Below are 15,855 nucleotides of genomic sequence, written 5' to 3'. Positions count from 1 at the left end.
TGCGTGAAATAGAATTGAGCAAGATCCATATTCACTTTTGGACTGCTGTGGCATTACTGTGTATGTGCATCCATTGTGCAATGGTAGAATGACTGATGCATTGTGGTCCAGTGTGAAGTGTAGTGTAAACGCATCAGGGCACTCACCAGTGGACATCTGGACACTGACTGAGAAGAACTGAAGCAGAACAGGCACACTTGATGCACATCAGAAGTACCTGATGCACATTGGAGCACTCTTGTCAGTGCTCTGATATACATCTTCACAATTCATTCAGCATTTATTTGTGCTTCTGCAGTGTAGCTAAGGATTTGTAAAGTTACATAACGTAGACTGTGATGTAGAATCTCAACCTGTGCTAATATGTATTATTCTGATTCAACAGCAAAGCTCTACATAGATAGTGGAAAAGCATATGCATTACTCCCTTGGTGCCATTTCAATTACTTGTGGTGTGGCGATAGGGCAGACATGTTCATCACCTAGACCAGCCCTTTCCAAACTGATGCCCTCCTCTAATCCCAGTTAGGAATATGATCATCTCTCAGTTTCGCTTTTGTCCAGTATCTCAACATCCCACCTGCATTTTATTCCCTTGCTTCATTTTTAAATGACTCTGATGGGATTTCCCCATGCATGGAAATCCATGTACATTTTTAAACATTCTCTCTCTGTGCTTTTGTGTTTTGCCTCATGTATACAATTTCCCTATTGACTAAATCATGTGTATTTCTTTTCAACTGTGCACATTTTCAGCTGTTAATATTGCATAAAATGCATGTTTCATACATGTTTCATTTCTACAAAACATCCCATAAGCCTTAGAAATGTGTTTCTCAAGGTGATATTCAGTTGTCCTTGGAGTGAACTTTGGGAGATGCAAAAAGTCTACTTTCATCAAGATCGTCAAGTCTAATAATTAACCCCATCCGTAATCACAGTCACAATGGCCATGCCAGTTGATAAAGATGGGAAGTGCAGGGTAATGAGCAGCAACTGATTTTTGCCAAATCACTGCCATCAACTATGCTGACTGACACTGAATGCAAATCCTAATGTGGAAGCTGGCCTTATTTCTGAGGTCCGATCATGTATGCCCCAATTGTTCGTACAGGATCTGAATGACTGCAAATATGAATGTATCATACCTTGTTTTCTGACGTACTTTCAGCATGGATCCTATGGAGCAGGGATTCCCAACCTGGAGTGCCCAGAATTTGGGTGTCACAAAGACTAGCTTTTGTCCTTGAGTGACAAGTCACAAGTCATTACACAATTTTTTTCTGAATAAATTAGAATCTAATTGCTCAATTTGGATTTGGATTTTTGAGTTCAATGTATTCACCAGCAGTATTGCTTGTAGTTCCAAAATTAGAAATTAGACTTCTTAATTTTTAAATATGATATTACTTTTGTAGAGGGTGCAAATATTAAACGTTTTCTAGGGGTGTGGTGCATAGAAAGGTTAGGAATCACTGCTATAGATGGACTGGTAGGTACACAGCCAGGTGTTCAAATGTTCACAGGTGTTATTTCACTAGCAAACCCATGTTGATTATCTCCAGTTACAACAGCATTATGTCTTTTCTGGGCACAATCCAACTAGTTGTGCAACTGGCAAAAAAAAAACAAAAGGAACCACCTTCCCAGATTTCCAGTGTAGTTGCTGGAAGTCTGGAAGGGTGACCGTTTGTTCTCCAGATGGCAAAACCTGCAGCTAGATGATGCCTGGGACCCTGCCCATCCATCCATCCATCCATCCATCCATCCATCCATCCATCCATCCATCCCACCCACTGATTTGCAATCACTTGTGGTTACATAGGAGATGGAAGGGAAAGCCCAGCACAAGAGTGCTAGTGACATTTTGTACTTCACCATCATTCATACAGGAACCACAGTGTAATTCTGTCAATTACACTTAAAGCCCATGAGTGTAAGCAGCAAGGATTGTAGCACTCAAATCTCACATATTATCTGGAACACACCCTCTCCTGACTGATTTTGAAAGCTAATTAGGGTCAACCTTGATTATGTGAATGGGAGATCACAAGGGAATGCCAAGGATCTGTGGCTAGAAATAGGAAAGAAACCTGCCTGGAGCTTGATGAACCAATGGTTTGACTCAGTATAAGACAGTTTCCTGTATTCCAGATCAATCATAGAATCCTAGAGTTGGAAGAGACCACAAGGGCCAAATCAGTGTAACTTGTCTTCTTGATTTACTCAGTTATTACGTATTTTAAAGGTGTGAACAGACTACAGGCTTTTGAGAACAGGTATCTCAGACAGTGAGCATGGCTTGAATGTTGCACTAGGAAAACAAGAGTTCAAATCCCCATAGAAAACCTTGGATGATCTTGGGCAAGTCATATTTTCTCAGCCCCAGAGGAGGGCAATGACAAACCCCTCTGAACAAATCTTGCCAAGAAAACTTGATAGGTTGGGGTTATCATAAATTGGAAACAATTTGAAGGCACACAACAGCATCTCAGCTACCTCAGATTGACCACCAGATGGCAGCAAACTCAAGCCAATGAAAACCAGATTCCCTTTTAGGTGACCAATAATCTCAACTTTATAAATTTCTAGAGGAGGAGAGAAGCACTTTCACATTACCAGCCCCTACAAAAGGTTTTCTTGCAATAATTTTGTGGATCAATTTATTTAATTGTTCTCATGAAACTGAATGGTAAGAAAACAGTAATACCAAATAAATATTTTTTTAAAAAAAATAGATAAAGATGTAATTCTTGAAAATAAATACACTGAGCAGGATGTGTCCAACTTATGGCAAACTTAAGGTGATCCTATCATGAGGTTTTCTTGCCAACATTTGTTCAGAGGAAGTTTGCCATTGTCTTGGCCTGAGGCTGAGAGCATGCACTTGCCCAAGGTCATCCAGTGGGTTTCATGGCTGAACTCAGAATCAACCCCTGGTTTCCAGAGTTGAAGTCCAACACTTTAACCACTATGCCATGCTTGCCTTGTATTGGTAGTGTGCAATTTCAGCCCTCAGTTAAAGTGCAGCTGGATGAATTCTTCCCTTGGATTAAGTGTCAATAAATTCAATGGCTGTTACTTCTGAATGAAGATGGATAAAGTTACATTTTAATGGCTACAGTAAGGTGGGGACAACTTCATAACAGTCCTGCATTTGCTGCCATCATTCTCAGACAGTGAGTTGGATCTAAATTTAGCTGTACTTAGAGTAGATTCACTGAAACACTGGGAAAAGCTAGTCATGTCCAAGGTGCAATCCATGGATTTAATGATTCTGTTTAAACTATGATAAAAGTCTTTATCCAACACAATGACCTGGATCCTGAGATAATTTATCAAAGTTCATGGGATGAAAGTTTTTTGCCCTCTCCTCTCACCAGCTCTTCCAGGTATGATTAGAGCATGGGGTTGAGGAAGATGAGGAGAGGAAAATACTAGTGATGCATTCAAGTCTTTTAGTCCAAGTCTCAAGTCTCTACTTTCAAATCTCAAGTCCTTGCAATATCCTTTCAAATCAGGTCTCAAGCTGAGTCTTGAGTTTGGGAACCAACTTTTAACAGAAAAAAGAAAAGAAAGAAAGGAAAAGAAAGAAAGTGGGGTGCTTTTCTCAGAGGGAACAGCAACTGTGTTAGGCAATGGGCTTGAGGCAGGGGTTGGGATCTGCTTGCCAATCTGTCCCTACAGCACTTCAGAGGAGTCTTTTAAAGCTTTTCAAAAGCTTGTGCCCCACACTTTGGGAGCATGTCTTGCCTGCTGCTTGAAATGAATGGCACCAGCACATCAGTCACTAAAAATACGCAAGTCAAATCAAGTCAGTGTGTCATTTTTGCCAAGTCAAGCCCAAGTCAAATCACTAATGTGACTTAAGTCTGACTTAAGGCTGAGTCAACTGACTCAGGTCTACATCTTGCTACTTGCTAATTAGCTTACTTGCTGTTCATCGCTATGATCTTTGGAATAGCGGTATATAAATAAATAAAATAAAAAACAAATTATCATTGGAAAATACCCAGTATTGGGTGGACTTCTGACTGATTTGGGTTAACTTTCTCCCCTTCCCAGCAGATCTTTGCCTTTGTTCAAAATAGTGCCAACCAATCCTCCATTAGAAACAGCTGCAGGGGGAAAGCAGAGGCAAAAAACTGTACAGCTATGAACAATCTTAAATCAACTTTTTATTGCACCTAAGTCAACATACACCATTCTTTCCCCCTATGAGCCAGTGATCAGTTAACATACTCCATGTTTCCTGGAACTGGAAGTCCTAAAGGTAAGTTTATTTTAGCTGTATTCTTCCTTTCTCTCAGAATGAGATTCAAGAGAGGTTTGCCATTGCCGCCTTCTGAGGCTGAGAGAGTGTGACTTGCCCAAGGTCACCCAGTGGGTTTTCATGGCTGAGGTCTCCCAGAGTCCAAGTCCAACACTCAAACCACCACACCATGCTGGCTCTCAGTAGGAGAAAGAGGCTTTCTTTTCTTTGTCAAACTGATAAAGTGCAGTATCTATATTTTTCCTAGATAACACACCTGTTCTTTTGATTCTTGTATAAACATGGCAGCATGAAAACAATGGGCATTGTCACATGGGAGCCCCTGACATCCAACCATCAAGTGCCCAGCGTTCTGTTCCTTTCAAACCAGATTGATGGAAACTTAAAAGGGTTTCTGTACTATATATACTTATATGCAAATCTTGAACCATAGCTTCCAGCATTCCTCACCACTGTACATGTGGGCTAAGAGCTTGTGGGAACTGCAGTCTAGCAACACTGAAGGAGCCATTTTCGGCCTACTGCGGACACAGGCCAGGGCTGGGCATTAATTGAAGATCCATAACATTAATACTCCCATCCAAAAAATCCTTCAGATTTTTATGGAAACAATATTGCCATAGGAACTGCACAGAACGGCATTCATAATCTTAGTATATTATTAGTAGTTAATAATGCGTTAGTAGCATTATGAAACATATTTTTATTTGGTGGCTATCTGCTCCCTCACATTACAAACCCAAAGTTTTGAAGTCTGAAATACTTCTTTGCATTACACTCAAAAGTACTTATGCAGGAATCCAATATAAATCACTTGGCCCAGATCAGCTATTATTTATTATGATTGAAACTAAACCAGATCCCTCTATTTGCTGAATTCCAAGGGTCTGTTCATACTACAGCTCTTAACTCTCATGGCTGCATCTGAAGGAATCCTGGGATTTGTAGTTTGGTGAAGTGCTAGTATCCCATTGGGCAATGTCTCCCCCCATCCCTGCCATATAAGTTATTTCCATAGAAGCCAACGTAGAGACACTTCCCAAATCAGCTTCATGAATGCCATTGATATTAACCATTCTATTGGCCTTATCACATGGGAAAGCAAAGTGCCCAAATCTCATGGATAAAGTGGATTTAAATCCCAGAAATATCCTGCAAAAACAGAATTGTTTTCAGACATATTGGGCTAATGGAGCATTAACCCAACATTAACCTGAGCAGAAAGTAGGTAAAATGGGCTGTTTTTTACTTTTGGGATTTTGCCAAAAGTAAAGAGTGGCCGATTTTGCTCACTTTTTGCATGGGTTAATGTTGCATTAATGCTCAATTTGCACAACATAATCTATTTTCCCAGATTTAAACCCCATTTTTGCATGGAATTTGGCAACTTCCCTCATAGAATCATAGAATAATAGAGTTGGAAGAGACCACAAGGGCCATCCAGCCTCTGTTTAAAGACCTCTAAGGAAGGAGACTCCACTACACTCCGAGGGAGTTTGTACAGCCCTTACTGTCAGGAAGTTCTTCCTAATGTTGAGGTGGAATCTCTTTTCCTGGAGCTTGCATCCATTGTTCCAGGTCCTAGTCACTGGAGCAGCAGAATTCCCTCCTCAATATGACACCCCTTCAAGTATTTACACAGGACTATCATATCACCTCTTAACCTTCTCTTCTCCAGGCTGAACATCCCCAGCTCCCTTAGTCGTTCCTCATAGGGCATGGCTTCCAGACCCTTGACCATTTTAGTCTCTCTCTTTTGGACATGCTCCACTTTCTCCGCATCCTTTTTAAATTGTGGTGCCCAGAACTGGATGCAATATTCCAGGTGGAGCCTGACCAGAGCAGAATATAGTGGCGCTATTACTTCCCTTGATCTAGACACTATACTTTTATTGATGCAGCCTAAAATTGCATTGGCCTTTTTAGCTGCCGTGTCACACTGTTGACTCATATTGAACGACTCCCAGATCCCTTTCACACATAGTTTCATTCAGCCAGGTGTCCTCCATCCTTCATTTTTCCACCCTAAGTGCAGTACCTTACATTTCTCCGTGTTGAATTTCATTTTGTTAGCTTTGGCCCAGCTTTCTAGTCTATTCAGGTCATTTTGATTTTGGTCCTGTCTTCTGGAGTATTAGCTATTCCTCCTAATTTAGTGTCATCTGCAAATTTGACAAGTATGCCCCCAATTTTGTCATCCAAGTCATTGATAAAGATGTTGAATAGCTCTGGGCCCAGGACAGACCCCTGTGGGACCCCACTGGTCACTTCTCTCCAGGATGAAGAGGAGCCATCCCATGTGATAAACTCCAATGTATGTTGTCAATGCATGAAAATCACAAAAGACCTACAAATGTTATTAACCTTGCACATTTTTTTTAATTTGGCACTTGCTTCATTTGTTATATATACATATTTAAAATCTGTACACAGTAAGAATATAAAATAGTTCATGTTTTATAAGTTACAGTTAAAAGCTAAGCTTCTCTTTAAATTTTAAACAATAAAATAAAAACGCACAAATGTGCACGCGCGCATGTACACACACACACAAAATACAAACATGTGCATCTGTAGATTCACAATAGCCTTGGTATAAAATTGCCATACAGTGTAAATGTACAAAATAGTGTACAGTTCATAAAAGCTGTGCAAAGACAGCAAGGTTCAGTCAGAAATCAAAGAGGTGGTTCCAGTTTCCATGTATCCACATGGACATCCTCCGCAATGGCCAAAGAAATGTGGAAATGGCTGGAAAGCACATGATGCTCATGGGATTCATAAATAAAAATTAAAAGGTCCATTCCTGAAGCTAAACTAGTGAGTACTGTTCCTCTGGGTGGTTAGGAAAGACTTGAGGCCCAGGTCCAGCAGATATCCCTACATTTCTAAGATTTGTGTGCCTATGTGGCAATATGTGGCAATATTACTGGCTGCATCTTAGACCTTGGTGTTGCTAATTTTTAACCAGGCAGATTTCATCAATGTAATAGTACTAGCCTCTCATTGGAGCAGAACTCATGTGAACACAGGGTGTATTACCCAAGTCCTTTGGAGAAATTAATACACAACTGAATTAGACTGATTATTCTAATATTAAATCAATTGGTCTCAATAATTTTTGTTGTTGTTGTGTGCCTTCAAGTAATTTTTGATTTATGGCAAGCCTAAGGTGATGCTATCATGTGAGCTTCATATGTGGCCCACCCAAGGTCATCCAGTGGCTTTCCATGACTGGGCAGGGAATTGAACCCTGAGGTCCAGAGCCATACTTCAGTGTTCAAACCACCACACACTTCTGGGTCTGTTCTCAATAATTAGCAGGATCGGGTGGGGTTGTGACTTTTTAATCTGCAGCTTCCAACTGAAAAGTGCAAGGCAAGCTGGTTGATCAACAAAAGGAAGCTATTAAGCAAGGCTTTCTAATCAGGGTAGATCTGTGGCTCACAGAAGCCTTGTGGATAAATGATGATCAGTACATTTTCTATGCAAGCCATGTGAATGTGGAAGGACACCACCTCTTCAACTGGATATCCCCCACTTTGCAATGTCCCCTTGTTTTGATGGCCAGGATAAAGTTCTCTATGAGACTGTGATCTCCTCCTCCTCTTCTTCTTCATCCTCTCTTTCCTCCTCCTCTTCCTCAGAGTCTGAAAAATCTGATGGCTTGCTGGGGCTGCTGGAATGGGTGGGAGAAAGGAGCATCTGACAGTCTAGCCTGTCTCTTAAGTGTGGGTGGTCTGTGGCCTGGTGGTAGGTCAAGGAGTGCCGGGGGCTGGCAGAGCACGGTGGCAATAATGCATCTTCTTCTTCCTCCCCAGAACCTTTCTTGCCAACATCACTGAGGTCTGGGTGAGGGTTGAACTTTGTGGGTAAGGTTTGTTCTCGACAGCCACCAGATGACAGGAGTTCTCGCTCTTTGGAGTTTCTCCACTTCATCCTTCTGTTCTGAAACCAGATCTTTACCTAGAGTTTTCAAAAATACATCAGGAAGGATATTTAGCACCAAGGCTGGCTCAACGTTCAGAGCTTGGAAAAGTTAATTTTGGACTAATTTTGGCTCCAAACAATGTTGGGGGGTGGGGGTGGGGTTGAGAGCTGTAGTGCAAAAATGTTTGTTCACATTAAATTTGAAGTACCTGCTTGGTACAGAACCATTTGGGGATGAAAATCTTAATCTACATCCAGCAGGCTTTCAATGGTCACTACAGAGCATAGGCATGGTGGTCCCAATCCCAAGGTCCCCATATATTATTGGACTACAGCTCCCCAAATCCCTAACCACTGGTCATGCTGGTTGCAGCTTCTAGGAATTTTTGTCTAGCCACATCTACAAATCTGCAGGTTAAGGACCATTGGTACAGTCTCTTAGAAGTGATACAGGTTTTCACTAGGAGAATGACTTCAGCTTCAAGTAGGCATTGAGCAAAAGCCTAAGGAAAATATTTAGCATAGTTAAAGCCACCTAGGGCTGCTAGAACAAACATTGTATAGTGTTTACTGATTGTTCAAAGTGCTTCACTCACATCAGGAGTAGGCTACTTTTTTTTCCTGTCCTGATCTTTCATAGATAATATGTTAGAACAATCTGCCAAACATATCTGTGGCAAACTGGCAGTGGGCTAGGCCAAAGCCAAAAGTGGACAAGCCACCACATTATTTTCCCCTCTTTTTCTTCCCCGTTTTCTCTCTTTCTGCCTCCTCTTCCTCCTCCTCCCTTTTTCCTGACTTTTCCTTCCTTCCTTGCAAAGGGCTTCTGGAATTAGGCTGCAACAACTGTGTCCACAGGCTGCCCATGTAATTTGGGGAACACCTACAACTATCATGCAAAGTTTGCTTAGTAGTAGTAGGCCAGTGCTGCCTCAGGAGGATTCTGGAGTTATAGTCAAGCCATGTAATTTCCCATGATGGTTGGTGAATTCTGGGAGTTGTAATTTTAAAAACGCAACTTTTTAAAGTTTTGTTGCTAATGTAATCTATGAAAGTGATTTGCCTCTGGCTGTCTACTAAACCTCTGCATAATGTGAAATTTCAGATAGGGACTCAAACCAGGGATTAGCCACTGCAGTACGTTAGCTCTCAAAAATACCCTAACTAATCTTTAATCTCTTTGATACAATAGGAATCCCCAAGGAAATCACATGCAACATTCGTTTTATAGATACAGATGTGGACAGGAATTTGTTGTCCATGGTATATAATAATATATGTTTAGGGTTTAACTACTAATTGTTTTATATCTTTTTATTTTTTTATATATATTCATTTTTAAAAGATAGAAAATAGTCTTAGTGATGCTTTCAAGTCAGAAGGGAAATGTATAAATTATTTAAAAAGTTAAGATAATCCACCTGAATATACTATGGCCACAATGGAAAGAAAGCTAGACCTGTTTACATCTGATTAAAATCAAGAGACTGAGCAGCTCCTAGATGGTGGGATTAGGAGTTGTGACCACACAGCCTGTGGGCCAAAGCTAAGGAAGTAGCTTTCCTTGGACAGGGTCTTTAGTTCCCATCCAAAAAACAGTTCCTTATACCCACAGTTATGTTCACTCCTGAAAAAGGTCACTACAGCACTCACCAGTTGTGGTATGTGCATTGTGTGTGTGATGGGGAAGTCCTGTTCTTAGGCATTAGAATGAAAAGCCAAAATCCACCTGCTAGTTCCAGTTACAAGAGATCAACTGAATAAACTGCTAAATGGTAGTAGGGTTGTCAGGTTGGATGCCAGATGGGGCTCCTGTAACTGTAATCCTGAAAAGGTCATGAATCCTGAGGAGGAGGAGGAGGAGGAGGAGGAGGAGGAGGAGGAGGAGGCATGGAGAAGTGTGCTCACCTCCTTTCTCCACCAGAAAGGTAGAAAGAGACAATTGTGGCTGAAAAGGCAGAGTTTGGAAGGTAAGAGAGCTCAGGTACCTTTGTCCAACGTGATAGAGTTTTATGATATATTTTTCTGCTCTATGATACCTTCAGGATCAAAGTTACAGGAGCAGCATCCCATATCCAACCTGGCAACCTAAATGGTAGTTAGGTGACTGCTTGTAAATCCCACTATTTCAAGCCTGAATTCAGTTGTTAGTCTGAACTGCACTAAACCCATTACATCATTGGGATATACCTACATGGTAACTCACCATTAACCATTTCATTCATTGGGTCTACTCTGGTTAAGACTAGCCCATAGGATTCAGGCCTCAGTGGGTCTACAGTCATTGGGACTAGAAACCAGATTCTGTCCCCCAAAGTGCAGGAAGATATTCCCTACATCAGGACCTTTGTGTTGAAGTACATCTTACAGATTTCAATGATGTTCAAAGCCAATTAATGACTTCTGTAATTGCAACAAAGCATTTCACCACCTGGACACTGCTCAGTGTTGCTACCATAACTGGTGTAGGTGTTTACCATGCAAAGCCCTTCCAGTTTTCACCAAACACCAACATTTGTGAGGATTTGCAATGGAGCAACTAAAAGGAAAGCTCTGTAGATAGAGGCATCCACAAGAATGGGAGTTGGCACAGGGGAAATGCTCTGTGAACGCAGTTGCTATGTGGATGGTCTATGCCATGAATTGTCCCTTAGTCCTTTGCATTAAAGGCACAAATTCCATTCAGCCACAAAACAAAGAGACCCTCTTAATAAAGGCCTGTAGGATTTAGGATTTTTTAACATTCACCTTAGGAGGCTAAAACGAGTCCCTAGCACTTTAATTCTGAGTAAAAATACTGTATCCTGAAAATATCCCCTTGGGAGCAAGTTTCCAATAAGTTCACTGTGCTTTACACTGCATAGGAAGTGCTCAAGATAATTTGTTAAAAATACAACACTGGAAATATATTGCTTTAAAATAAACGGGGCTATTGTTTTTGAAAGAATTTGGGTGCCAGTTGCATTGACTTCAGTGGCAGGACCACATTGCCTTAAATCTTAGTGTGCTGACTTAACTGGGTTGTGGTTAAGGCTGTAAATTAGGAAACACTCCTTCGCACAAACAGCCTATCTCACAAATGGTCTTTGTTGCGCTTAGGAAGTCAAGGTTAACTACCCATCCTTCCCCTGCCATTCCCTGTGTTTGGCTCGGAGGGCAATTGGTTACCTGGGAGTCTTTTAGGCCCAGCTTGGCTGCCAACTTCTTTCTGTCTGGTTTGCTGATATATTTCTGCTTCTGAAACATTTTCTCCAGAGCCTTGCGCTGCACATCTGAGAAGACTGCCCTGCGGAGCATCCCCCTGCGCGGTTTCCCTCGAGCGGCCAGAGGCCAGGAGAATGTGCCAGGGATAGGCACCACAGAAGAAGCTGTGGGAACAAGAAGAATAGCATGTTAGACAGAATTAGCCAAAAGAGAGACAGGGAGAAAAGAAGCAAATCAAAGCACAGGAGACAGGAACTGTTCTCTTCTAAAAGACTGATGCCTAAATCTCACTGCTAGTCCTGCACCACTAGAGTAGATCTACTGAATCACTGTAATTTAATAAGTGTCAAGTCAAAATAGAGCACTTGATTCAGTGGGTCTGCTCTAATTGAGATTACCAAGAGGATTCAGGCTTGAGTCCATATCCTATCGAGGCTGATGGCAAATCTTTTGATTTGCAGGCCTGGATCACTCCAGTTCTCTTTCTCTCTTCTCTTCTCTTTCTTTCTCATCTTTTTCTCTCTGTCCCTTATCTGACTCAGGCTCCGACCAGCATCTATGCAAATTCCAAATCCATGAAAGGAACTTTATGCTTAACTTAACAGTTCTTTTCAGAAAATAATAACTAGATTATTTACATTCAGTGACTTTATCTATAGCTGGCTGGTTTTGTTGCTAGATTCAAAGATGTGAAGCTTGAATAGGAAAGCCAGGAAAATAGGATTTGGGGAGGTGGGGGGCTCTTTCTGTCTTCTACAAGTATTTAATTTTTCAGAACACTGCTTTTTCATGACAAGCATTTTATTATATCCCAGATTAAAATAAGGGACTTTTCTGTCTGGAAGGGGGGGTCCTTTTTAGACACAAGTTTTGATCAGTCAGTATTCATCTTTTTTATATGGATCGTTCTTTCCCCCCTCCTCTTCTTCTTCCTTACAAAACTTGCAGAATTCACTCTGAAGACATGAAAAGTAACAGCTAATTAGCACATTGACTGGTTCCCAATAGGACTGGAATGATAAAAAGGGCAGAGTTTCCCCTTTAAGCGGAAAGAAAAACTCCCAAAGAGAGACAGAGATTCTAATGAAGCGTGAATGGTAATTGTGTAGTAATGAACTAACAGAAAAAGACTGAGGACAAGCAGCTAAAGCCATATATTACTGGAACAAAAGAGATTTACACTTTCAAACTAAACACAACTGCATGCCAAGCTCCTTGGGGAGAATACTGATGACACAGTCTTCTCTTTCCCCAAATCATTTTCATTAAATGGACATGAAAAGCTAGATATAAGGCTCAAGTTGTTTTTGTTGGCCCTTTCAAATGCGGGAGAAAGGAAGCAAATTCCATTATCAGGGGAATGAATGGAGCAGCTCTTGGCTTTTGGGACAAAATGTAGGGATGGCTTGTTGGGGGAGCCATACTTTGGACAGTCCTTCCACACTGAGCCCCGACTTTTCTCAACTCCAAAATTAAGATATTTGGTTAGCTATTCCCAACTAGTTATTGGAGACTTATTCTTTCTAGTAGTGTTAAGATTAGTTTAACGCCAAATAAAGAGCTGTGCATTGTGGAGGGGAGGAAAGCTACCTGATATATTTCCTTTCGCTCTCTCTTATTTACACATACACAGCATGGATCAGCCTGCAAGGTCCCACTGGGGTTGTGCCCTCAGTCTGGTGGTGACAAACATAATTTCAGTTAAGAAGTAATATATCTTAGATGCCCCTCTCTTTGAGAAACTTGCTGTGGGGGGCTAAATGGCTGCTTTTGAAAACCCTAGACATTCATGTCAAGGCACTACCTTTACCTTTATAGGACTCCAATAGCACCTTTGAGACTAAGATATAGAATGTTTCGCATACGTTTGATGGACTCAGTGAGTCCATTTCATCTGATGGAAGATGGATCTCAAAAAGGTGTGACTGGATTCCTATGTTGAAATCTAGGAGAACTCATGCTGCCAACCTCTTTCTTTCAGGGCTACAAGATCTCTCTACTTAGTGATTCTACAAACTAACATAGCTATATCTTTGGGCTCCTATATGTCCTTCTGTGCTAAAGCAGACCAACAGGGGCCTCTCTTTGAATGCAGTTACAGTGGAAGATGTTTGAGGAAGGCCTACACTTGCTTAGCTAAAGGAACCTTACAGCATCTGCCATTCCCGAGGCAACATCGCTGGGCTACTTAACCTGTTGCTTCTCAGTACTCTCAACAAGGCAGCTATATGACCTTGGTGGCGTCCCAACTCCAGGGCGCTTGGCAGCCAGTTGAGTTGGTGGCAGGCCCTGGCTTCCTGGGGGCTGCTCCTGCGATGCCCTGCCCTTTGAGAAGCCAAGCCAAGGAGGCTCAGCCCCAAGGATCCAGGAGGGACCCCGGGAGCTGGCCACGGTCCTCCTGGTGCTGAAACCTTGGGTGGCTCTCCAGGGGAAAGAGGAGAAGGAGAAAGAGAGGAAGAAGAGGAGATGAGGAAGAAGGCAAAGAAGAAGAGCAGGAGACGAGGAGGACGAGGAGAAGGAGGAGAAGGAGGAGGGGAAGAGGAGGAGGAGGAGGAAGAGGGGAAGAGAAGGAAAATGGGGAGGAAGAAGAAGGGAAGAAGAAGAACAGAGGAGGAGTGTAGAGAAGGAAAATAAGGAGAAGGAAAAAGAAGGGAAGGAGAAAGAAAAGGAGAAGGAGGATGAGAAGGTTCTATGGAACATAAGAAGGAGGAGGAAAAAGGGGAAGAAGGAGAAGAGGAGGGATACAAATCTCATGAAGGGAGAAGGAGGAGAAGGAGAAAAAGAGGAGGAGGAGGAATGCAAAGAAGAAGACAAAAAGACGAAGAAGAGGAGGAAGTAGGAGGAGGAAGACGAAGAGGAGGAGGAGAGGAACAGAAGGGAAATAAGGAGGAAAAAGAGGAGAAGGAGGAGAAGAGAGGAGGAGGAAGAGGAAGGAGAAGAAGAGGAGGAGAAGGAGACTAAGAAGGAGGAAGAGGAGGAGGAGGAGGAGGCATGATGTGGGGCATGAAGGCCAGGGCCCCTCCTTGGGAGGCTGGCAATTCCGGCCGATCTGTAGCGCTGCTGATGGATGCCTCCGGAGGGCGAGGGACTGAATGTCATTCCTTCATTCCTTCATTCCTTCATCCATTCATTGGTGGGATTTGTATCCCTCCTTCCTCCCAAAATTAAAAGAGAGAGAACTAAGACGTTGCTTAGGAAAGGTTTTTCAGACCCAAATGCTGATGACAGAAGGCTCCGTGGAAGCAGCAGAGCCCCTGAAGCCCCAGCCTCCGGAGGGAGGGCAGATACCTACCTGGGAAATAGGAGGCGGCGCGGAGGAAAGGCTGGAAGGAGCCCTCGAAGTAGGGGAAGGAGAAGGAGGCCTTGGCCGGCAGGCTCTGGATCAGGCCTTGGGGGGCTTCTGGGGGGGAGAGAGAAGGGGTTAGAAGGGGGGGTCCCCTGGCACCAAACCCAGCATCAAGTCCCAACTCCAAACACTTCGGAGGCTGCATTCACACTAGAGAAATAACCCGCTTTGGCACCGCAGTTTAAAAAGCAGTGCAAAGCGGGCGATTTCTCCACTGCTTGCCCCGGACGGCTCCCTGCAGGAGGGCTTCCCCTTCGAGGCTGAGGGCCCGGGAGGCCGCTTACCTGCCCTGGGGCCGGAGGAGAGGATGGCGTTGACCCCGAACTTCAGGAAGGTGGCCTCGGGGCTGGAGGAGGCCGAGGGGGGCGACCCTCCTGCCCCGGCCTCCCTGCCGCCGCCGGCTGCCCCCGAGGGCGAGGGCGAGGGCGAGGGGCTGCGGGGCAGGAAAGGGCCGCCGGGGGCCCTGCTGCTAATGCTGCTGCTGCTGCTGCTGCTGCTGCTGCTGCTGGTGGCGCTGATGCGGAGGAGGTCCTCCACCAAGAAGCCCGAGGAGGAAGGGCCCGAGAAGGCCGAGCGGAGGGACTGGGGCAAGGAGAGGGTCGGCGTCGGGCGGAGGAGGCTCGGGTAGACCGCCGGCGGAGCCAGCAGCCCCGGGAACATGGCGGCACCCAAGGAGACTGGCTTAGCCCCCACCGGCAGGACGAGCTCCAGCTCCTGGCTTAGGCTCTGTCTTGGGACCTACCTTAGGAACGAGTTTAGGATCTACCCACAGATCTAGATCAGCACCTAGTTGAAACTCTAACTTTAAGATCTATCTTAGGACCCAGTTTGGGATGTACCTACAGATCTATCTTAGCACCTACCTTAGGGTCTACTTCAGGATCTATCTCAGGACCTATCTTAGGAACTAGTTTAGGGCCTGTCTTAGGTTGTACCTTAGGACCTAGTTTAGGAGCTACCTAAAGATCTCTCTTAGGAACTAGCTTAGGCTCTTAGGACCTCCCTTCGGGTGTACCTTAAGAACTAGTTTAAGGCCTAATTTAGGTTCTAGTCTTAGGACCTAGCTTAGGGTCCAATTTAGCACCTGGCTCAGCCTCTAGTT

At 43.5% G+C, this 15,855-nt stretch overlaps 1 protein-coding gene across 1 annotated transcript; it reads right to left on the bottom strand.

The window, feature by feature from the left end:
* Positions 1-7,855: 7,855 nt before the first annotated feature.
* On the bottom strand, positions 7,856-15,413 carry DBX1 (developing brain homeobox 1). The gene is made up of 4 exons (XM_089523485.1): positions 15,038-15,413; positions 14,700-14,807; positions 11,372-11,571; positions 7,856-8,239 (listed from the first exon to the last, which is right to left on the bottom strand). Exons 1-4 carry the CDS (start codon positions 15,411-15,413, stop codon positions 7,856-7,858), a joined length of 1,068 nt encoding a protein of 355 aa, XP_089379611.1.
* Positions 15,414-15,855: the final 442 nt, after the last annotated feature.

The sequence above is a fragment of the Sceloporus occidentalis genome, unplaced genomic scaffold (genome assembly GCF_023333645.1).
Source record: "Sceloporus occidentalis isolate IW3139 unplaced genomic scaffold, rSceOcc1.0.p SCAF_4, whole genome shotgun sequence".
NCBI classification, from domain to species: Eukaryota; Metazoa; Chordata; class Lepidosauria; order Squamata; family Phrynosomatidae; genus Sceloporus; species Sceloporus occidentalis.
This window is presented reverse-complemented; position numbering and strand designations above follow the sequence as displayed.